The following is a 23,949-nucleotide window of genomic DNA, read 5'->3' on the forward strand; positions in this document are numbered from 1 at the left end:
TTCAGTCACTGCTCAGAGCACAGGGAAGCTGCTACCACAACTGGCAGCTTGAACGATTCGTTGGAGAGGAAACTTGGGGGTATTTTATTTCTTTAACTAGACAGGTACAGGTATTTAAGGGGAACTTAACTTAATGAACAAATATAACAGCATTTTTCCATACAGCATCTTCAAGGAAGTTATAAATCATATGCACTTAGACAGCTAGGCATCCAGGGACCCTGAACATTCCCCTGTCTCTTTTTAAGTAAATCCTCATTAAAAGATGCATCTGTAGTCCCGTACAAAGCAGGGACACAATGAGCTACGTCCAAGTCTTTCCCAGAACTCTGACCAACTCTCAGCAAGGCACATTTTCCCTTTGTCTTTGAACACACTCTGCAGACCCAGCTAACCAATCCTACAAACGCTGCTGCCAGCAGCAGGCAAGGCTTGGCCGCCACAGCTGCACACCAGAGCTGGTACTGAAGGGGAAGTTAACTGCTGGAGCAATCCAGGCGTGCCATCAGCTGGTCTCCAACCGAGAAGGAGTGCTGGAGTGCTGTCAGGAAAGCACTTACACTTGAGCACACTCCTTTTTGGGCCAGTTATTTCACGTGACTGAACGGTCTTCTAGCATGTTCTAACCCAATGAAACAGAAACCAAAAGCAAAAGCACTCCTTGCTTTACACCTCTCCCTACCAGCCAAAGGCGGATCCACCTAGACACACTGATCTGGCCAACTTCACTCTGGGTTGAGAAACTTTCTTCCCCACCAGACTCTTCCATTAACATCTTTAGAAAGGAACAGGTATTTTGCTGCAGAGGTGAGAGATGGCTGCTGTTGGCTGCATGACAGATGCAAAGTGTTTTGAAGAGGGAGGTCACCGCTACCTGTGCTGCGATCGGAAGGTCTCACCTCACTAGGTCTGGACCTGCAAAGGCCATCTCTGACACCACTTGTGCAAGCGATTTAAAACATCCTGATGCACCCAGAACTCTAAGAAAGCTACAAATGAAACAACTAAAAACAAAACTCGGATGTCTAAGTACTGTTATAAATACACACCATGCAGGGAAATAAGTACACCCAATGGAGCTTGAGAATTGCTAGCATTGACAAATTAACAAGGAGGAGAAAGACCCTGAAACGGACAGGAAGATTGCTACACAGCATCGTCCACTTCCTTCCCTTTGTTCAAGGCCGCATGAAGATAAAAGGGAAACCTGAAGAATTTAAAAACTTGGCAAAACAATCACCAGCAGCTGCCTCGCAGCATGGCAACTGGAGCAGAAGCAGGAAACGAACGCAGGAATGGCTTCAGGAAAAGAAGCTACTGCTTAGGAGATAAAAATTAAATAAATGTACAATAATACCCATGTCGCCTGCCACCTGCTTGATTAAAAGCAAACTTAAGTAACGCACCACTGCCAACACTTCTAACAAGATAGTTACAAAATGCTTCTTATGGCTTCAGAGCCAGTTACGGGGGAAATTCTGATCTGGCAAATTCAACGATCAATTCCAAATCCCCAAATCCAAGTTTAAATACAACACGGTGAAAGAGAAACAAAACAACTTATTTTTATGCATTTATCAACCAGGAAAAAGCTCACAAAACATTCCTATGTGTTTATAATAGAGAAAAAAATCACTATCATTTAAAAAATAAAAAAAAAGCACTACCAAACCCCTGTGTGTTCACTATCTATCTATTAGTACAACCAGAAAGGAGTTGGAACAGTTTTTCCCTCTTTTGCAAGAACTTTTCATTAAGTTTCTGTGGAGTGCTTAACTAAATATGCTACTTCCCCCCCCCACGCCCTTTTCCATAGGACAAAAAAAAAAAAAAAAAAAAAAAAAAAAAAAAAAAAAAAAGCTTATTTTGGCTATTAAGACCATGATTTCTTTTCATGAAGAAAGACTGCAGAGTTGAGAATACACTATAAGGAAAAAAAAATCCAATGGATAAAAACAGAATTCAAAAGTATTTTACACAAGAGCCACTGATACATACATCCTACAGATCTACTTGGTAAAGAAGAACATAGGGCAATGTTATTTCTGCATCATCTAATGCATAGAAAAAAATGTTTTCAAATTTGGTTGCAATTATTTGTATTTTGCAGCACGAATTCAAACTCCCGTTCAACAGCTTTAAGGGCAGAGGGGGATGGAATAGCACAGCTTTGTTGTTTATAAGATGATGTAATGATGTCCTTCCTTACTCTCCATGAGTGCAATTGGCTAAGATGGCAGTAGCAGGACTAAATGACTAAACATAGCGAAATGTAAATTATTCATCTTTTAATACATTAATGGCATGAAAATGGAAGAGTGCACTGATACAGCAATTTTTTTTTTTTTTACTTAGAACTGAAAAAGCCACAGAAAGCCAAAAACTGCATCAACTGTTCAAGACAAAGCAGGCAACAATGCAAAACGACAAATTCAAATACCCAAAATGTTACTAGAGCCTTCAAGACCAGAATACAAAAATACTAAACATCATTTATATGTGCATGAAACAAACAAACAGTTCCTGCTTTATTCTTGCTTCTCTAGGAATAAATAATCTGAACGTACAGGCTTTGCAGGCAGGTAATGAGAACTAGAAGCATGAAAAAATTGCAGGAGAAAAAATTAAGAGACACCAGTGGACTCTTCACAAATGGAAGACTACACTAATGCTTAGAAATGAAATGTTAATTAGCTCTTAAGGGATATTTTAACCTTCTGGAAAACAAAGTAATTCTGTAGACAGTGCTGGATACTGGAGCGACGATCAGTCTCCTGCCAGTCGGTCTGAGGGCCATCGTCAGACCAGGAAAGCAGGCATCGATGGATGTGCTGGGCCCATTCTCCCCACCTCAGTCTCAGAAGTGGGTATTCTGAAAGGCTGCTCCCTCCATTCTTCTTCCATGCCACAGGTCACTGCAATGCACTCTGTTTTCACACAACTATGCCAGCTACCATCCCAATCTCTTGACTTTGTTCTAGTTCCTGCTCTGCAACAACAGAAGTCTACCTTCAAGGCTACCTTCAGCTAAGCAAAGAGAAAAAAGAGTAGCCTGAATTCTTCACAAGTTAAACTATTTCCCCCCCCCCCCATCAATGACTGCCTGGATAAACATCAACTCCTGAGCTATTGATGACTTAAAAGAATACTTCATATACTTCCCCTAAGAAAAGCATACAATTCATATTTGATGAAAGGTAACCTATATTAATTCAGCATATCTGCCACTAAAGGATCTCCTTCTGTGTGGCTGGCACAGTACTCTCAACTTCCCTTACTTTCATACTCAGTATTAATTCCCAGCAGAGCTTTCAAGACTTCTTTATATACTCTCTCTCTCTGTGAGGCTCATATTGTGTTCTAAATAAAGTTTCTCTCTCATGTTAACACAAGTTTGCTCTCGTTGTGTTTCAAACATGGGCCATATTATACAACTGCCTCTAAAGCACCGCGTGCTGGACACAAACGTGCTCATGCCCAAATTTGCTTAGGCCTCAAGGAGAAAAAAAAAAACACAAATAGAGCTCCTTGGTCTTTTTTTTTATTATTATTATTATTTTAGCAAAAATTTCCCTAATATATTTGAATGTCAGGAAGTTAATTCTAACCTACTAGCAATACTAAGATCATCAGAAGCCCTTGTAGTTTTTTCAGGGACAGTAAGAAGTTTACAGCAATGGAAACTGATCCTCTCCGCACGTGATTTCTCAAGAGATGCATCACCAGCTTTGGCCAATTTATTTTCCCCTGGCTACCACTCCATGAACTGGCTCACAAGAATAAACACTGCAAGCAAGAAAGAAGAACAAGCAGTTACGTGTTAGCTACATGCAGAACTCGGTACCAATTAAGTTTCTTAAAAAGCCACTGCTGCAGTCTAGAACTTTTCTATGCTAAGCCATCATTTGAAAAAAAGTATTTGTTACAAGGGTAACTTTCAGTAGAATGTGGAAGTTGAAGAGAGAGGAGATGAAGAAGCAAATGGGCAAAAGTATGATCAAGGCTGCTGAATTTACAAGTGAAAATTAACATAAAAACTATCTGAAAGGTAAATGTCACAGACAGAAAATGTTGTAGAGTGAAAGAAGCACACCATCACGGTAAGAAACAAACAGTAAAATAAAAAAACAATTTAGAAACCTACTGCAGAGAAATACTATCGCGAAAACAAGTGCTACAATCAGATGGAGAAAAGGAGACACTAGGAACTCAGAAATACTTCTTCCTGAAGCCAATTATCATTGAAAAATGGGAGGTAATACTTCATGAAAAGTACAGAACTGCAGAGCAGCATACAAAATAGCAGATATGTAAATCAATGGCAAGTGGAGAAAAGTGACTTTTTTAGCAGAGTGGGGAAAAACAAACTTGCCATCATCAGATCAAGACCACTGGGTATTAACCCCAGCATCTTTGAGTGCTTTCTGCCACAGGTGTAAGCTCAAGCACGGGCTTCTCTAAGGGAATATGGGAAGCTCAGTGGTTTTCAGCTGACGGTGTGCATAACTAAGGGCACTTTGATGGATAATTAGTTGTCTGAAGTTAATGTAGTGAATCACCCTGCATTAATTCTGAGATCACCTTTAGGATCCAAACCCCTGCTATTTGTTTTAAATAGAGTGAGATGTACTTACAAATGTATAAATTTATGTATGTATGAATGTACACACACACATAATTATACAGGAAATTAAAACAGATTCTGAACGGCCAGTGAACAGAATGTTCTCTATCCTGTACTTGGAAAACATTTCATAATCTGGAGACCCAAGAGATATGACAAATATTGTATGGAATTTCATCATGCCAAATCCTGCATTCTATTTTTATATAGATAAACGTGTTTTTTTTTTTTTAATGTTATTTTTTTAAGCAAGCAGTAGATTTTTCACAGGCAATTGAAATGGCTGATTTTTACCAGAGAATATAGACAGATTTTTTTTGTTATTCTCACCACAGTAATTATGTTTTGAGTTGGATTTCAGCACCTGAATTTTGCAACTGTTCTAGCGCTAATGAATAGTTCACTACACAATAAAGTTTTATACTAATTAATTTGATTTTATTCTAGCAATTCGGAACTATACTCAACACAGGACATCACAACCGAGATGTGAGGACACGACCCTTCAGTTAACTCCAACAGACAACCTTATCATTTTGAAAATGTTAAACCAGTTGTATCTGGCAAGCTAAAAATCTTCATAGAGATTTTATTGAGATATCAAACATCCAAACATCAACTAAATCGTGTTACTGATCTCATTGTGTAAATAACTTTGGAAATAAAATTAAATCAACGTGGGGGAGAAGACCAACTAAATAAAACCAGAGTTTGCCTTAACAGCTGCCTGGTTTACTTAAGAAAAAAAGTTTACAATTTAACTGTTATTCATGCAGAAAACTGCTGATCTGGACAGAAATCTTGGGAAACACAACAGTGACTATCAGCTATCACACACAAAGCAGACAATTAAGAAGTGAATAAAAATGCTTGAAAAAAGTTATGAAAAAAAGTATTGAAAAGAGAACAAGAACAATGTACATACACGTCCATAAGAAATAGTCTACAAAGACTGACAGAAATAATGAGCAAATGCTTAGTTTCAGATTGAACAGAATAATTTTTCATTGTTGTTGTTTAAATTCACGGTTATGCAGATATGCAGCTACCATAAAAATATTAAAAACTGGCAATTGCTCTGCTCTGTTAAACTTGCACAGTCTAAAATTCAGCTCCAAAGGGGTCCAAGCATCAGAGGTGGCTCAATTTTCCGAGCTCAGCATTATTGGTAGCCTAGTCTGGAAATACAAGGAAAAGAGGATTTAGTTTGGAAGGTAAGAGACAAAAATGGGACAGAAGCTGTTTATGAAGAAAACTTAAGAACTGATGTTAAAGGGCTGGGAAATAGGGAATTTTCAGGTACCTTTCAAGTTAGCCTAGCCAGTATACTAATAACAGCTCCCTGCAAAGCCTCCTTTTAATTGTATCACTGAAATCTCACATGCGGGTACCTCTCTCCATATCATCTTCTCCTTTTTCCACAACCATTCATATATATTCATTCCTCCGCTGCCTGCTTAATTATGCTTAGACAGTGAGGAAGCTACTCAACTGTAAATGTCAGCAACACTGGAATATAACCAAACGTGCATGAAAACCAGCTTGCATAGGAAAATGTTTTGGAGAAGAACTTCAGGCCCAGTCACCTTGAAAAGCACCACAGTAATTCCCATGAAGAGCTGCAGCTCCTCACTGCTAATGCCTGCAAATGCCCGCCCTAATCCCTCACCTTTCCCACCTTCTGCGGTATTCTGAGCTGCGAGCAATTAGAGCAGGAGGGATACAGCCTCTGACAGAGTCACACAACTAATAAGCAGCCCTGCTACTGGATGGAGGAGCTGCCGTGCCTCATTCAAGGCAAGCAATAGCATCTGCTTGTGCCAGGCAGCAATGCGGGGCGTGGGGGGAGCGCTCGCACAGATTTCAGGGTGATGACAGCAACTCAAACGTTCCTCGGGAACCTGCCAGAGCCCCCTGAGAAGGGAAACTTTGTACTGAATTTCCACAGGCAACACATCCTGAAGAATCCAGTAACCACAGACTGAATGGCCACGCAGGCTGTCAATGGAGACTGGCTTCATTAACGGTTATATGAACGGGGCACAAGGCCTCCTTCCAGGATGATGCTTCCCGAGCCCTACCAAATTTGCTGTTTGACATGGAGATGGATACTGACAAACACAAGTGGAAAAACATGCATATATCAAGCTCCATACTGCTTCTTTATGTGTTTTCAGAGGTGCTACTGGACTAGAAAATAGAGGCGGCTTTTACAGGACACAGCTTCTAATAAATACAGCAGCCCAGCAAACAATTCTACTATCACGGGGTTAAAAAAAATGCTCAGAAACTTCACACATATCCAATAAACACCCAATAAACCCGCTCATCTAGGACATGAAAGACCAAAATTCAGGACTTTGTCCAATTTAAAACAAAGACTTTAAATTGAGTGGTCAGTGCTCATGGCAAGTGCCTTAAATACCAGTTTCCAGAGTCAACCCCACTGTTAGGCCAGCAATCACCACAACGATTCACAGTAGGAGAGAGGCAGAATGACACAGACTAAGCTCCTATTTATGTACAGAGGACTCAACTCTACCTATCGTTTCCTAACCCACCAGGAGTGTATAACCCTGTGAAGGCAAGGTGGATTTTGTGATTAATGAAAATAATATTACACATACACAAAGAAGACTGCAATCCTTTAGAGGAAAGCCCTGAGGAGTTTGGGGCCATCTCACCATCTATCTTGGCTGAACACTAACAAACCTAGCCTGAATTACAATTTCCTCTCAATTTCATCATGCTGCTGTTCCTTCCAACAGCAGGATTTACAAACGTTCTTTTCTACCGTGTCCAGCTAGAAAAAGTACAATAACCCCTTTCTCTTGGGCCTAACCTGGACAGCTTACTGCACGATGCTGCAATACTCGTGGATAAGAAGCCACCAACTCAAACCATATTGGCAACAGCACTGGGTAACAAGGGATTCTACAAACAGTTACACTTGAGTCCTTATAAATTTAGTAATATTTAAAAAGCTGTATTCAAAACCAATCTTAACAGTATAGGTTAATAATTTTTGAAATGACTGGAAACAGAAATAGCATCCTTATCTCCAAACCATGACCAACTACACAATTTTATGAATGTATCACAAAGTTACCTCAAAGGTAAGCATATCAGGAAAAAACAACACAAAAGTAACACACCCCCAATCCTCCAAACCAGCTAAACTTCTCTAAAATATATATATATATATATATTTTTTTTTTTTTTTTGCAAAGTTTACAGGTAGTTGACTGCCCTTACTGTTGATTACATTTGCCTGTCCCAAGCTATAACGACCACCTTAGCTCCTAAAAACGACTATTTGTAGACTTCTTAAAAATGAACATTTGCACAAGGTAGGTGGAATTCCCCTGTACAGAAAGCAAATCTTTAACTTGATGTTTACCTTGTGTTGTACCCATGCTGACTTTTAGAACAACTGCATCAGTATCTCTAAGCACTGAAAACAATGCTTGTTTCTCACACCTGGGGAGAAAATTCAAAATTCTTTGACAATAATCTAACAGAAAGCATTTTATAAACCCACTGAGGTGTGAGCTCCATCACCAGAGATTTGAAATGGGATAAAGCATTCCAAAATGGTGTGCAGTTCAGCATTTGATGTCAGAAAGTTCAAATGCTATTACCACCATTCATAAACCAGTATGTTTATGTGACTCATACATAAAATACATTTGGAAGATCAAGACATTATTGTATGCTTGCATTTAAAATTAAATGATGACAGAAATAAGTGAGTGATATGTATTTCAGACATTTATTGACAAGCTTCTCCTTTTTATGGATGTATTATATTCAACTGGATTTACTCCACAAAGGATTTAGTATTTTGTTAAGTTAAGAAGTTGACACTTCAATTGAAGCTGCAAAGATTCAGGCCTTTAGCTGGCGAAGGACCAATTCCTGCACTGTTTATGGCAGCAGACATCAGCAATTTCACGTATACATTAATTCCAAAGTCTTAGAAGGAACTTCAGGATCTTTACAGGAAAAATAGTTTCTGAAATGCAAAAAAAATCAGATGGCAAAACCACCAACATATGACCCAGGCCGTAAAGTCTCTAAATTTTTGTTGTTGTTGTTAAAAAGACAGCTCTTTAAATTGAGAGTGAATATAACTGAGCACTGAAGAAATAAAGTAAAAGCCTTGAATGCAAAAAGTATATTAACAGTATTGAAAACATTAAAAGGTTGACTGTCTTCTATCATTCCTGCTTTTTTTAGATTTGGATGAATGGGCTATATCCGTGTCTCCCAGTTAACTGTCACTAAAGTAATCTGTTTGCCTGATGATGAAATTCTTCAAAGAATCTCTGCTCTTGCATTTGAAGGACTCAGTGGCCGGAGCACAGATCTTTGCACTGCCAAAAACACTAGCCTGAGAACTTAAGTCAGCTGTAATGCTCTTCAGCGTGAGACAATCTTATTTCCACAGAAGACTGGATTTTTTTTCCAGCACTGGTCCCAACAGGTGGAACTACTCATTGTTAGTAAAAGCACGTCACCAGCTCTAGATATATGGAAAGGTGCACACACTTTTAAATATGCCTTCATTAATATATATTAACACCAACATATGCTGTACAAGAACTGCTGTGAAAACAGTAAGTCATCATGAAAAGGACATTCCCCCAGAGAGGGAAACAGAAAACAAAATGAGAATCTATGAGGTAAAGACGACAGAATGCAGCACTGGCTGAAGTTCTCCAAAGAGCAACACTGGGCAGTCACAGGAGCAGCAAATGAGAGCTCAGGCAAAACAAGGAGATCACCAACCCAACATGCAAGAGAGAATGCGTGAACTGCAGCAAGATGAAACCTCAGTCAGAGGGGAATGGCAGGGAAGGACAGCAGACAGATCCCAGTTTTCTCAAAGAAGCCCTGAAAACCACCACTTTCTTCACTGCCATCATGCCATCCCTACTCCGCCTGGCAGCACAGCAGTTTTCCTGCTACTCCTCACCAAACGCAGAGCGTCTCCACATACACATCCCTTCAATCATGCCAGTCGCTCAAAGAACAAGTGATTAACCCTCTGCTGAGATCATGTGGGGAGGATGAAAAATACAAAGATGACAGTTTAAGGATGTTTAAAAACAGTTTAAAATGCATCAAATCTAAATGTCTTCTCAAGAAATAACGAAGGGCAAAGAGTCACATGCAAGTCAGTTCCAAGTGTCTACCTTTTTAATTTTTTTTACTTAAAAACGTTGACTGTAGGACAAAAGACTCATTTTATAGAGTTCTCTGAAATAATGGATTCATTTATGTCCAAAAAAGCACAGAACTGTCATTCAGGAACACCCGTGGCCCATGCTGTGCAAGCAACAGGAGGTGTGTAAGGTTTACACTTGAGCTTGTGAACATGAATCACACTTGCACATGCAAGAGGGATTGTTTATGTTGTCTTTAGGTCACAAATGGAGAATTGGCATCTCACGAGGTCCACACGGCTATGCTATATTGAGAACGTGGCTTGCAGGGGAAAAACTGCTAACCGGTGAAGGCCGTGCCATTGCTCAGTGTGGGGAAAGGCTGCGACTGCTCTCCACTCCTCGGCCAGCTAGCACCAAACAGCTGGAGGAGAAGCAGCTCTCCTGGCCCACGCGGCCAGGGTCAGGCAGCGCCGACTGGGGCCAGTTTTTGTTCATTTTATTTCTCATCTCCAGATGTTAAGATTAGGCTGCCAACTTCCTACTAGGCCCCCTCACACCCAGGAAACCTAAAAGGAGCAGAACCCCAACTCCATTTCTCCTTATTGCCCTAACATTTAACAGCACAGTTATACAGCTGCACATGAGACCACCAGGTGCAGCAGGCATAAATACATTTGTCAAGATATATTCCTTCTGTGCAGTAATGGAATGGGAGTAGAGACTCTGGATCACAGTTTCCTGCACTAGTTTCACATACAGTCCAACACAGTTTCATTTTTTCTGTGGGTCAGATGAAGCTCCACCGAAAATCCATTCTCACAGGTATTTAATAGTGTCCCAGAAACACGAGACACAACATAATATTACAGATTTTTACCTCTGAAGTGCACTGCTCGGTGGCAGCCTATCATTATCTCTGCAATTTGCAGTGACACGGTAGCGGCCTTTGGACTGAATTTACAGTATTACCTTAGGTCCATCAGCTATAAATGAGGTGAGGATGTTACAACTTAGAAGTACACCTATCAGAATGTCACAGGCACATTTTGCAAAGGTAAACCGAGGGGGCATGTAGCTGTACAACTGTACGCAACCATACAAGATCCTGAACTTTGCAACGGGCTTATAAAAATCGTCACAAAACTTAAGTACATTAATTATTGGATTATAATGCAACAAAGCAAGATGAGTACATGCTGCCAACACAAAGCAGATAAAGACAAAAAAAAAAAAAGCATACGCAATTCTGGAATTCACCAGATGATAAATTTCCAAAGATAAAATGAGACAAGCATGCCAAGTCTGACCAGCCCAACACCCTGTCTCCATGTTCACTGCAACAGCACATGTACTAAAATAGCAATAATAAAGGATTAGCACAGCCTTTTGTTTCTTATTCAGGAATGTGTATTCATGAAAAGGAAGAAGCCAGCGTGTAACATTTTCTTTAATACTTTCCCAGGCTGCAGCAGTGTAATATCAGGAACTTCCAGCACACAGGTGGTACAGCTGTTCTTAACACCTCTTAATGGATTTTCCTTCCATTTTGTCCCACTATTTTTTTAAACCATGTCCAATCATTTAACACTAACAACATACAGCAGCAAGGAGTTCCTCTGTTTTACTGCAAGGACCCATCTTCCATTTGTTCTGAGTTTGCTTCCTTGTAGTTTCACTTACTGCTCCAAAGCTCTTGGGGTACAAGAGATGGGAACAACCTATTCTGAAGGCAGAAATAGCAGCAGCACCTCAGCTATCTACAGATTAAAGAAGGATCCTAAGATTCAGAAAACTAGGATCTTGCACAGCATTTAAATGGAAGCAGAAGTGTCCAAACTGAATTACTACTTTTAAGATGGGGACATTTCACAAATGTAATGAGATCTGTGACACAACTGCCTGCAACATGAAGGGGTAGGCTTCAAAAGCAGCTGGAAACTCTCATGTAAACCTACATATTCTTTGTGTTCTCTCTAAAAGCCTCTGCACAGGCTTTCTGAAAGCAATTTCTGAGTGTGACAGGCCAATACCAATTACTTACTATAAAGAGCTAAACTGAAAAAAGGGGCTTATGTCTCTGGACTTCTCTTATGTCTCAGGCTCTTCTGGATTACAGTCTTTGGGAAAGCTTGGGTACATACAAGACTGAACTAACTTCTTCAGATTTTGAACTATGGCATCCCTACTGTCCAGAGAAGAGGCAAATACATTGTCTTTAAGTGGAGAGTGTTAAATGCAGACCCAAAAACCACAGACGATATTTGAAACCTGGCCAGCCTCAACAATATAAATACATGTGGGATTCAGCATTTGGATTCTCTCTAGAGAATCTTGATTTGAAAATATTCATTAATGAAGGAATGCTTTTTTTTTTTTTTTTACCAGATTTTTTAATTTATTAAGAGCCAAGCCCACCTGTTGTGGTCTTTCAGATTATGTTTTGGTTTTAATTCTAGCATTACTTGAACAAGACAAGTACTAACACTGCAGGTATGTCAGTCTCTGCTAACATAACTGAAGCTTCCCAGCCTTATACAAACTAGCTTTGCTTTACACAAAGCTAACTGCTCTTCAAAGCACATTTGTGATACAATTTTCTTGGAGAAATTTTAGTTTAGCAACACCCAAAAAAGAAAAATGAAGGAGTAAAAGAGCATGAACATTCGCAGAATGTCATCACCATTACATGATCTGTGATGTGCTTCCAAAACTTTATGTAAAAACATCAAAAGTTTTTGAAGCAAGAAATTAAACAGCTATTCATAACTTTCTGTTAACAAGCAACTTACACAGAAGGAAAAAAAATGAGATATCACTTTTTAAGTAACTTCCAATGTCTTTTGCCCGACATGCACTGCCACCCGTAGCATGGTACCAACTGAATGAGCAGCTCTCATTTCAAGAGCTAACACTAAAATGCTACACGAAAAACAAGCATTCAGTAATCACAGCAGCTACATTAGAAAGGATATTTTTAAAAGTCTTATAATGCTAGGCTTCCTTCTCAAGTCTTCTAGAAGCACTCTGTTCCAAGTAATTGTTCACAGCATTTTTTCCCCAGACATTTCCCCCACTTGCATTCAAATGGGTAGAAGCACGGAGCCTGCTTTCTGCTGCATCATTCACCCAACTGGTAGGCTTCTAACTCCGACTTCTTTCCAAAATACCCATAAATAGCCCTTCTATCACCTATTGTATTGAAGTGTTCTTAGTTCTCAAAAAAGTGTCTGATAATTTTTCTCTCCAAAATAGAAATGTTTTCAACAAGATCAGAGGCACCCGATAAATGAAGAAACGGATCCAGCAAAATGCAGCGGTCAGTTGGATTCTGCTGTGATTTTTGTTCAGGACTCGGTACTTGATCAAGCAATTCACCCATTTATTACCCATTTTCGTTAACCCAAGTCTGAATCCCCGTGCTGTCTCTGCAGATCACTGGAACGGTATTTTAAATTTGAGTAGTGCTATTTTCAGTATTCACATCCTAATGCTACTGCTTGCTTTCACTATCAAAAAGCTATCGCCGTCTAAAGCTATACTTGTAGCATGATCTATCTATAATGAAAGCTACAGATAGCAATAAACTCCACGCAAGTAACGACAGTGATATCTGAAAATGCAATATTCCTGTTAAACAAAAACTGTAGCTCTAGGTCAGTGAAACAGGTTTTAATAGCGCCAAGCTAAGTATAAAACCACTCAGTGAAAAAGCCTTCGTCAATGAAATTTAACGCACAGTTGGTTAGCAAGTAGGATCTTGCATGAGGCCTTCCAGAACGATTAGAGCAACCAAATAACGTCCTGAAAACAGGAAATGCATGCAACCGCAGTCCTGTCCACAAAGATCTGACAGCAGTTACTGGGAAGCTGCTATTAGTACTCTAGCTGCGTAAGGGGTAGCTGTCCTCTACAGTCAAGGTATTAAGCAAAAAAAAATAAAATAAAAAAAGAGTTATGTTAGGTGTGATACTTTCCCTTGAGAAGTGTTGTCAGCCTGACTGCTGCTATGATCAAATGAAAAAACACTTAGGTGCCTCAAGAAAGCCACTATGATTTATTTAGCACTGCCATGCAGAGGCAGAAGCAATGCTCGGGGACACCTAAGCCACTGTGACCATCAGCAGTTGCCTACGACGAGGGTGACAAGCAACTCGCAAAGTTGGTGTGGGAGAGGTAAATCGCTGGGTATGAGGAAAAAAAAAAAAAGTTCATGAAAAAGCAGAGCATACAGCCTTCCTGGTGGAAAGCAGCCTGAAACCTGAACCACATGAATGCCACGGGCAGCTCCTCTCCAGCTGCAGACAGTAGGAAAATGAGCACGCACATGTTACAGGCGTGGGAAGGAGGGGATGTCACTCAGTGAAGCCAGAGCTAAAGTTATGTCCATGGGTACAACAATTTCATTTCCCAGTTTCGAAAGTCTTGCTAGACCAGTCTGGAAGGACACAAAACACCACAGGGCAAAGTTAACTGCATAAACCAAGATTTTTGCTGTTAACACTGAATTTACAGGCGAGGGACAAAAGAAATAATCCTATTACAACAATCTAAGTATTCCAGAGAAACTGCATACAGCAAAGCTGTCACTAGTTAAAGGATACTATGTGATTCTCAAGCATCCATCCTCTCCCTTCCAAGAACTCAGCAATAGTTTCAACCGACTCATGAGTTGTGTATTCAATCCCCCCCCCAATGCTATGCTTGAATCAAAACATTTCCAGAACTCATTTACAACCCATGGCACTCGCCAACCCCATGACCTTACAAGCCAGATGCAACTAACTGGTCAGTTTATACCTGACATACAAGTTTGCAGGTGTGGCAAAAAAAAAAAAAAAAAGTATCACATACTGCTCTGCTATAATAGGAAGTTTGCAATTTAGAATACAAAAAAAAGCCACTACAAGGTTTATTTCTTTGCCCCAGATTAGCATTACAAGCCTTCTCTGTCCTGTGATCTCCTCTCCTTTCTCCATCACATTGCCTGAAGGAAGCAAAACCTTTCATATTTCAGACAAATACATGTAAGAGTGCACGATTAATGGGGAAATTTAAGTCCCAAACGTGGGCTACTTCCCAAATTCTTGGCAGACCCTCCCTCCATTGGTTACAGTAGTTTTAAGCAAGTAAGAAAAGGTAAGCATGCATCTTCTGCCCTTTGTTCCCTCCACCCATGCAATTCAAACGCTCTTCTTACTTTTCATTCCATAAAGTAAACGCGAATCCACTTCCAAGGCCTAGAAGTGCTACAGGTAACAGCCCAGCTCACTGAGATGGCTCTGGGTAACGCTACCTGTACGGCTTCTGGAATGGTTCACACCTGCTTAGGAGGACACAAGCTCACACTTCACTCACTGAGGACACAGGGCACAAGCCAGACCTCCTCGAGCTCGGCCACCACACTGTTCAGAAGCTGGACTCAGATCGTTTCAGGTCCTTTCCAACTGTCCACAGTGAAACCATCCTGTTCTGGAAACTGGAGGCTTTTACATACTGCCCATATTAAAGTAGCTGACGCTAAATTCAAGGTATTTCCCCATAGATAACGCAGGCTGCGTGCACAGAAATAAACCACGAAGCACTTACATTCTGCATCAAGAGAAAACCATGTTAAGGATTATTCCAGACTATATGTGTATATTAAAAAGCGCTATTAACACAATCAATTAGGTTTTTCTTGCATATTTACTTGCCATATTAGTTGAAAGACAAAGGAGTAGACTTAAAGAAGTGTGAAGCACCTAATTAGTAATATTGAAAATAAACATTGTTTCAAACTGTTTGTTTCTAAAATTAAGGAGTACGGGCCTTCCCCTTGCCCACACCCTTTCGCATCGCTACAGGCAGGCGTAGGACCCACACCTCACGCACCGCAACACTTAGGTGACAGAGGGTTAGGTGCAAAGAGAATTTAAGATTTCACACCCCACAGAAGGGGCAAGAAAAAAAAATGCAACAGTTAAGTTGATGGAGAGGTTAAGGAGGTCAACATCTCTCGTATAACGGAGCTTTAAGCTCTAGCTGCTATTAACCAGCTGAAGAGGACTTTGTATACACAGGCCTACAGCTCCGTTCAGATGTGCAACTTCATGGGCACTTCTCTGCAGTAAATGTCAACTGGCCATGGAAACTCCACCTCTCGTGGTGTCGCTCAATCCCCTGAGCAAGCACTGTGCAGGAGGGCTTCCCAACAGGCATCCCTCTGCCAAAGTTCAGGGAATCTTCCTTTCAAGTCTATAACGAGACCCAACCAAAGGGAAAACCAAATGCCAAGATTTTGATACAAATGAAGAAAACCCAACAGTTATTTTTAACGTGCATTTCAATGAAATACAACCCACCTTCACACAAAGAGCCAAAATTATTCTGAAGCAGCACTTTAAACAGTGGGATCTGACTGTGGAAGGAGAGGCAATACCATGGTACCTGCCCCACTTGCTTAGGAACTCATTTCTTTAACTTCTAAACAAAATGGGAATTTCTTCTATTTAAATGACCTACCAGGTTAGCAAATATCAAGTTACATAAAGGTTGCATCATCTTAAAAATGTACCAGTTGTTTAATCATGTTCTTCTATCTGCAGATCTATATAACACTCTTCATTCTTCTAACACTGCAGATTTAATCCACAGAACTGTATTTTCCAATGTTTTGTCCAAACCAATTTTTTTTTTTAAAGGAACCTACTAGCTTATAATCAAAATGTAGGCTGACACAGCAGTTGAAGAGTAAAGAATCTGCACACACGCAGAAAAAAAAGAGTGCCAGAATATTATTTTAAAGTTCCTTTTTAAAATTGAAACCTTCAAGTATTATAGAATGCAAAAGAAACACATATGATCATACAAATTTAACTGTCACTGCAGTTCTCACATTTCTATAATCTGCCCTTTAAAAAAAGCTTAGAAATAACTCCGTTTAAAGATTAAAAATGTGAACAGTACTTCTAAAATAAAAAGGATTATTTATCCTAGAAGAGTTTCAAAACTGCAAAGCAACATACATTAAAAACACATTTCTCTTACACACACTTTCAGACCACGATCCTGGCAGGGAAATTTTACATGCATTAACTGGCAATCACATAACTTGCAGTGCACCTTTTATTAAGGCTCCAACAAATGTTTATTTCCTTAAAAGCTATCACTTCTGAATAGTTTTCATGTAGAGAATATTTTTGCATAACCATAGCCAATTCCTGTGCAATCATTGCACAATAAGTAAGACATTACATCGCTTTTCTGGTCATTTGAGATAACAGGTAGCAAGATCACATTGGCCTGGGCTCTAAACTACATTACTTATAACAACATTTAAGGTTGATTGGAATTCTTCGTGCTGCAGAAAACACGGAAGACACTGAAAACTGAAATTAATACAAATGATATCCCAACAGCACAGACAGCCACAGCTACAGGCAGCATCCCTACTCTAAAAAAGTATCAGTTCTGCTCTACCAAGTTCTGCCTGCTCATGCACCAGGGTAAGACAAACTCATACACCTTGGCTCAACCTTCTGACTAGGGCAGCAGCAGAGCGCTCTTACTGGTTTTGGTATTGCACGTAACAGTGCAATGATGTTAAAAGAGTAACTTCTATGTAGGTACTGCCAACGTAGAGACCCAAGTATGCACAAAGTTATCCAGATTTCATAATACACTAATTTTAAAGTTGGGGTACCAATATGCAGAGGTACTAATAAATACTATTCTTCACTAATTTATTATTATTTAGAAAAGAGAATCACTGGCAAAAAAAAAGTGCTAAGCAAAACAAGTGGCCTGCTTGTGAGAACACAGAATTTTTATCAGTTTCAGCAAGAGCATGACAAAGATCTGGAAAGGTTCTCCCATGCTATAGAAAATTAGTGAAAATGAAGTCATCAGAGCAGACGTTTTTCTCCTTTCCAGCTGTCTGAAGCCTGACAGACATCAAGCCAGTCATTAATGAATTGCTTTGAATCAGTTTGTTCCATTTTTGAGTTTTGATTCTGGAAGTGAGAAAGCCCCTGAGGAAAAAGCTGTGGAATGACCTGTAGTAGAAATTTGGTTCCTCGTTTCAGTTGGTAAGTCTGCAGATCTGCTTACCCACTGCTCAGGAGGCGGTTTCCTGGTGTTAGGAAATTCCTACCTATCTGTGCTGAGTAACCGCCCCAAAATTGAGTTCTAACATACTGGAGCTAAAGTTTGACTATTAAGGAAGCTGAAGTCTAATCTCGTTAACTCATATTTTACAAAATCTAGAAGAAATTAAAACAATCTCCAAATATCAACAAGCTTTCTCTATAGAAGATCTCTGCTGCTTGCCTGGACGATCTAAAATACCTGTTATCACTAAACATAGAAATTGAAGCAGAGCAGTGAGGCAAAACCAAAAAGGGCTTTGGGGTGGGCTGTGAAACCTTCACAAGAAGCACAAAGTCCCCAGTTGTTCCTCAGTTCCACAGGTGCCACACGTTCCCTGAATCCCAAGAGCATCTGGTACAAAATGCCTATGCTCACCCACTTTCTCAGGAAGATCACTTGCATCTAGAAATCACAATAAAAATTACCCCTTCCACCAGTCTCCGCATCTGAGTAGCAAACGCTGGTCTAAAGAGGAGGGCATAAGCTACTCCATTCTTTCGAACTACCAAGGACTTAGATTAATTAGCAATTAAAAGTAAGTAGTACAAAAGATTCCTTTCTCACTGGGTATAATGGAGTCATCGTTTTTCTCAGATTTTTGGCCACAATGCCAGAAAGCTCTAAATTCACAACTGGCATTACAGGAAAACATCCTACCATTCAAAAGCAAAAAACAAGCTGCCATTGGGGACGAAAATCAACTAATAAAGAAAAATACAACTTGAGACGACAGCATTTTTACTGACAGGGAACAAATAGACTGCAATATTCCTATTGCATCTTCTTCCTTAGGCAGCTCTGAATACACCTACATTCCCAGATTAACTGAAGATAACCATCAAGATTAGTCATCGCAGTCCTGACAACAATCCTAACCCTATCACGCACAATTATCTAAGGAATCCTTAAACAACCTTCCACAATTCCTTCAGCTATCCCAACGACCTCTCTGCAATAGCTTTCTAAACCACAATGTAACTTCTGCTGGGCTTTCCATTTTCTTTAATGTAATATGTGTCTCCTTTCTACGTCTTGTTCAACCGCTAATACTATTTTCAAATTATTCAGATCAAATAAACTTGAAAAGGTGCCTCATATTGATGCTGTGCGTAGAAAAAAATCCCACTAGAACAGCAAATATGGACAGTGTATAACTAATCCCAGAAAACCGCCAAATCTAATAACTTTCTTTAACATGTGAAATTGTAGGTTAAGAGAGTCCATTTATGGTTAAAAATCAGACTTTTTGCTGCTCACTACTTAACACAGACCCATCTGTCATCTCATTTTATGTAGGCACGAAAACTGCATTCTGCTCTGAGCATCTGATCGCAGAACCACAGAATGGGTTGGGTTGGAAGGGACCTTAGGACCACCTGGTTCCACCCCCCTGCCCTGGGCAGGGACACCTCCCACCAGCCCAGGCTGCCCAAAGCCCCATCCAGCCTGGCCTTGAGCACCTCCAGGGATGAAGGCATCTGAAACTTCAATCCTCTCTACATGTAAACAAAAGAGGCATTAAAGCCATTTCAGCTACTCATTTCCTCCATATAGTAATGACAGTTCAGAAAGCCCTCCCTTACAATTCAGAAAGTTAACTCATGATTTATATTATATGTGCTCCTATGCTAAGAGCATGTTTGAAGACTTTCATAAAGAGGCCAGAAGAGGCTGGCTCAGACATGCATCCCTCTCACACCTTTTTCTGTTTTCATACATATTTTTATTTATTTAATTTTACCAACTCTTAAGCACTGAGGAGAGGATTATGTAGTGTTCTGATCCAAAATTAGCTGAACAACAGTTTCTAACTAGGGATTTTTTTTCCAGAAATTATAGAAGTTACAGTCACACCCCTTCCTTTGAACCAAGAAAGGGAAAAAGAACAATTTCTCTTAAAAGTAAAGAAAAATAAACACAAGTTTTTGTTGTTTTGTTTTTCAAAAAGCACAAAAGGGTCTTTAAGCCTGATCTGCTAATCTTTTTAACAGGTAACACGTCAAATCAGATGCCCCTTCAATGAGTTTGAGTCTCTGGTTTTTGAAAACTTACAATGCACAAGCGTTCATGAAATCACAGATTCAAAGTCTTTGGCTTCCCAATAATTAAACCCAGAGAGGGTAGGAGAGTTTACAAATACACAGACAGTGACACATTTCTGTTCACCCCACCAAGGATTAAGAGCACAAAGGTTTCAGAAACGGTGTTGTTCGTTTACCTTTAGCTACGTATCTGTAACACATCCAGCAGCTCTTTTACAGTTTACCAACTGATGTATTCAATTTCTATACTTCATTCTTCCCAATCCCATTCCACTTTTTTCTTTCCTATCAGAGGCTGCTGTGACACGCTTTCTGATGTTATGTAATGGATGTTTTCCATTTTGCTTATCCTCCCACTACGCCTTGTACTCCTTCTACGCTTTGGTGCATCCTGAAGATCAGCATCACTCTCCCTTACTCAAGCTTTCAAATTCCAAACTTAAAACTATTTCTTGCCCTTTTAACATATCCACCTACACTTCCCATACTTGCTCAGCTTTCTCCATCCTTCAAATCTGAAGGCAGCAAGGCCTTAAGAACAGACACGTGACAGTTTCTTCTTGGCCTTCATTTTCACCTCAAGGAAAAAGCAGAAGCAGCAGGTTTCTTAGCTCTTGCCCTCCTTAGGTGGTAAGGGGGGGGGAAGGGAGGCAGCAGTAGATGATAAAGACACAGCCAATGTTTCTGCAAAATGAGCTGCTTTGTCTACCATACATTACTTTTACATCAGAAACAGGAGAAAGCAGAGGCATGACTGTACTCAGAACTGATGGCATGTTACTTCTCGGGATTTTTCACACTCTCCCCACACCCTCCTTAACTTTCTTAAGCCTATTCTGTTCCTGTTTACCCTGCTTTTAAAACCTTTTGAGGCAGGGAACAGCACCTAATTGCATAAATGCTACCTTAAGTTAGGAGTAACAGTTAGATGGTAGCCAGGACCAAGTCTCAGGTAGTTGCAGAAGAGACTAAATATAAATATCCTGTAATTTCTATTGCTTTGCTGCCACCACCACCCCATTTTGTCTGCATCACCATGTCATTTATTTAATTCCTTGGTTTCCCACTCTTCCTGAACCTTCCTTTTCAACCTCTCTTCCAGTCCCTTTCTTTCACTGCAAACCTCTTGTTTTTGTTGTAACATTATATTCTTTTTGAAAAACCTTCCCAGAAGGCTGGGCTCACTCCACCCTTCTTCTCCAAAAGGAACATAATCCCAGCGACTTGTGCTTCCCTTAAGAAGTTAAGAGACCAATCCTTTTGGCCTCAGCACATTTTACAAACATCCCTTCCAGAGACTGCCTCACACTAAGAGGGATGCATACCAGGTAGGCTCTCAAATCTCTCTTACTACAAAAATGCACCCTTTTTTTTTTTTTTTTTTTTGAGTCTGCACTATGAACTGTACTGGTTCTTAAAACTAAGGGGTTTCCTTTTTTTTTTTTAAAGAAAAAAAAATATATTATTTTTAAAAATTATTTAACTTTTTTTTTTTTTTTAATCTGAATCAGTTCTCCAGCCTGATTTACTGCACAGACCCCAAAAACAGTTTTACAAGCATATATGAGAAGCAGCGCAGGGACAAAAACACACGCAGACTACTCAAAATTCTGTTGCCTACAGGAAAAATGCATAAAACTAAAGCCTTAACTTCAATTCACTATTATCTTCTACATTCTCGTGCAAGTAAGTTTTTAAATCATAAAACAGTGTTCGTGTAAAAAGTGAAAATGGCAAGTCCAATGAAAGGAGCAATATTACAGAAAAAAAAAGATTTATTGGCTCCATTTTAAAAGCTGTTGCACTGGAACTTTTTACTAATGCTAAAAATGATATCCTGAAATTGTTCAGAATTTTGAAATTCTTCAAATGCAACCAGAAATTTAATGAAAAGCATATCCACGAGTCAATCTGCTTCAGAACTTAGTAGCCAATCTATATTGAAAAGTGAATCATAATCCTCAAAACACCACTGTGAGAAAAGGAAATGACTTACAGCCATTTTAACAAACAACAATTAATTTAACAACTTACCACAAAGGAAATTCACATGTAGATATATAGTGTTCTGCTTGTAATTCATAACACATTTAGTCACTCCCTTTAAAAAAAAAATCTCTTAATTATACAACTTAATTAAGCAAGCTTCTTCCACGAATGCTATGCAGCGAATGCAAGAACCGTAGAGGCAGCTATTTCGTCAGAACAGCTCTGACGGCGATCCATGCACCCTTGCACTCTAAAGTGAAAGTATCTGAGCAAGAGCATTCTGCAACTCACAGACGCGCTGAAGGGACTTTTTATTCATTCACACAGTGCTCTATTTGCACAGGGAACACTTCCCCAGCTTTCTTTAGATACAGAAAATAGTATCTGGTATCAAGAATAATACCTGACCCACCCCACTCGCTGCAAAAATACCCTAGCTGACTTCAACGATGTTCCATTCAACACACTTTATTAGGCTCGAATGCAAACTCTATCAAATGGCAGGCACACAGTACTTCTGAGGGTGTCAACAGAACTAGTTTTGAAAGCAGGCTTTGAGCAGATTGGTTTTGAAAACAGACTCTCCTCGGGAAGCATTACAACTACTAGGGTGATTTCTTTATTACGCTTATCTGCAAACCAATAACATATATAATAAAATATTTAACTCTTCTCTTACTTTACAGGACTCCTCTGGTCTGACAAACTCGGATTAGACATTAACAAACACAGTTCCTTTCCTTCCTTACAACAAAACTGTTCTGTAAGGTACCAAGATTATGCTTTCAGGTACTTCTATACAAATCCTGACAGCCTCTGTAGGGCTCCGTACAGGCCCACGGCGTTGGGCATTGTCTTGTTTGTTTAACTACAAAGAGGTACTCTGCTACTGAACAGGATTAACATTGTTAGCGCATGTAACAACGAGTCAACTGGTCCCTATAATGCTACTTGAAGTTTAATGAGCATCACTTCCATTTCTAATTGTGCAGATAGATTATTGAAACGTTACATTTCAACAGAGTAGCTGGAGAACCTCGCCAGGAAGGGAGATTGCAACAAATGTAGCTTACACCAGTTGTACAGGTAAAACACAAGTCGGGTCAGAACTAAGGGACTGACATACATACACACGCACCCACCTACCCCTAAGCAGTCAGCGTGAGCATGACAACAGATCAGCTTCTGGAATTATCCAAACAGCTGCTGAAACCTGTCACCTTGCTCAGCAACGTGCTCACTTCAGACCCTCCACTCACCTGCTTAGCCCTTTTCTGCAGAAACTCATCTAACCCCCTGTTACAGCAGTAACTGGTTTTACCTAACCATTTTAGTTTTCACAAATACACGTTTATTTCCATTTCAATAGGTTGAAAGTATTGCCAAATCTCTCCCATTACCCAAAACCCTCTCAGTTGAGGGCCAAGAACAAGGATATTTTTGTTCACTAACCATGATTAACCTGAAGCCTAATTCATGAATTTGTAAGGCTGGAAACCAAAGCTTAATTTCTCCACAGAATGTAAACTCGCCTAACTCCCAGTGGGATAAAGAAAAAAAAAAAAAAGTGGGCCACAGCATTTAATTCTGGTACCAGGAAGTCTTGTAATAAACATTAATCACTATAAAATCACTTCATAGCCATAAGTATTTTCCATAATTCCCCTTAATATTCTCTGATTGTACAAATGTAAAGAAAACAAATGGCTCTACAAGCAGAGTTGAACATCTACTCTTTTCTAAAATGGTACGTAGAACGAGCACACAGTATGATTTTCAGATGATGCTTTCAACACTTGCTTCAGAAGATATTAACACAGTATTTCTCTCTTCTTCACCATCCCTACTGTTTGCCCTGTCTATTTAACAATTAAGGTAGTAGAGCATGAATTGTCTTAGGTCTATGTATATGTGTCACTTCCAGAAATGTACCACTTCAGCCTCCACAGACCAGGTAGACAAGTACTGAGAAGATGCCGTATGTAGCAACATTTAT

At 39.7% G+C, this 23,949-nt stretch overlaps 1 protein-coding gene across 10 annotated transcripts in view; it reads right to left on the reverse strand.

Moving 5' to 3' along the window:
* KDM6A (lysine demethylase 6A) overlaps positions 1 to 23,949 on the reverse strand; it is a 149,964-nt gene that overhangs the window by 119,578 nt on the left and 6,437 nt on the right. The window contains exon 1 of one of the 10 annotated variants that reach the window (XM_032185930.1): positions 10,408 to 10,553. The exons of the other annotated variants lie outside the window; for them this stretch is intronic. Within the exon in view, the coding sequence (XP_032041821.1) occupies positions 10,408 to 10,461 (54 nt within the window). The 5' untranslated portion in view covers positions 10,462 to 10,553. Of the gene's footprint in view, positions 1 to 10,407; positions 10,554 to 23,949 lie in introns of those variants that run through there. 10 annotated transcript variants of the gene reach the window in all.

Source organism: Aythya fuligula, chromosome 1 (assembly GCF_009819795.1).
Source record: "Aythya fuligula isolate bAytFul2 chromosome 1, bAytFul2.pri, whole genome shotgun sequence".
NCBI lineage: Eukaryota > Metazoa > Chordata > Aves > Anseriformes > Anatidae > Aythya > Aythya fuligula.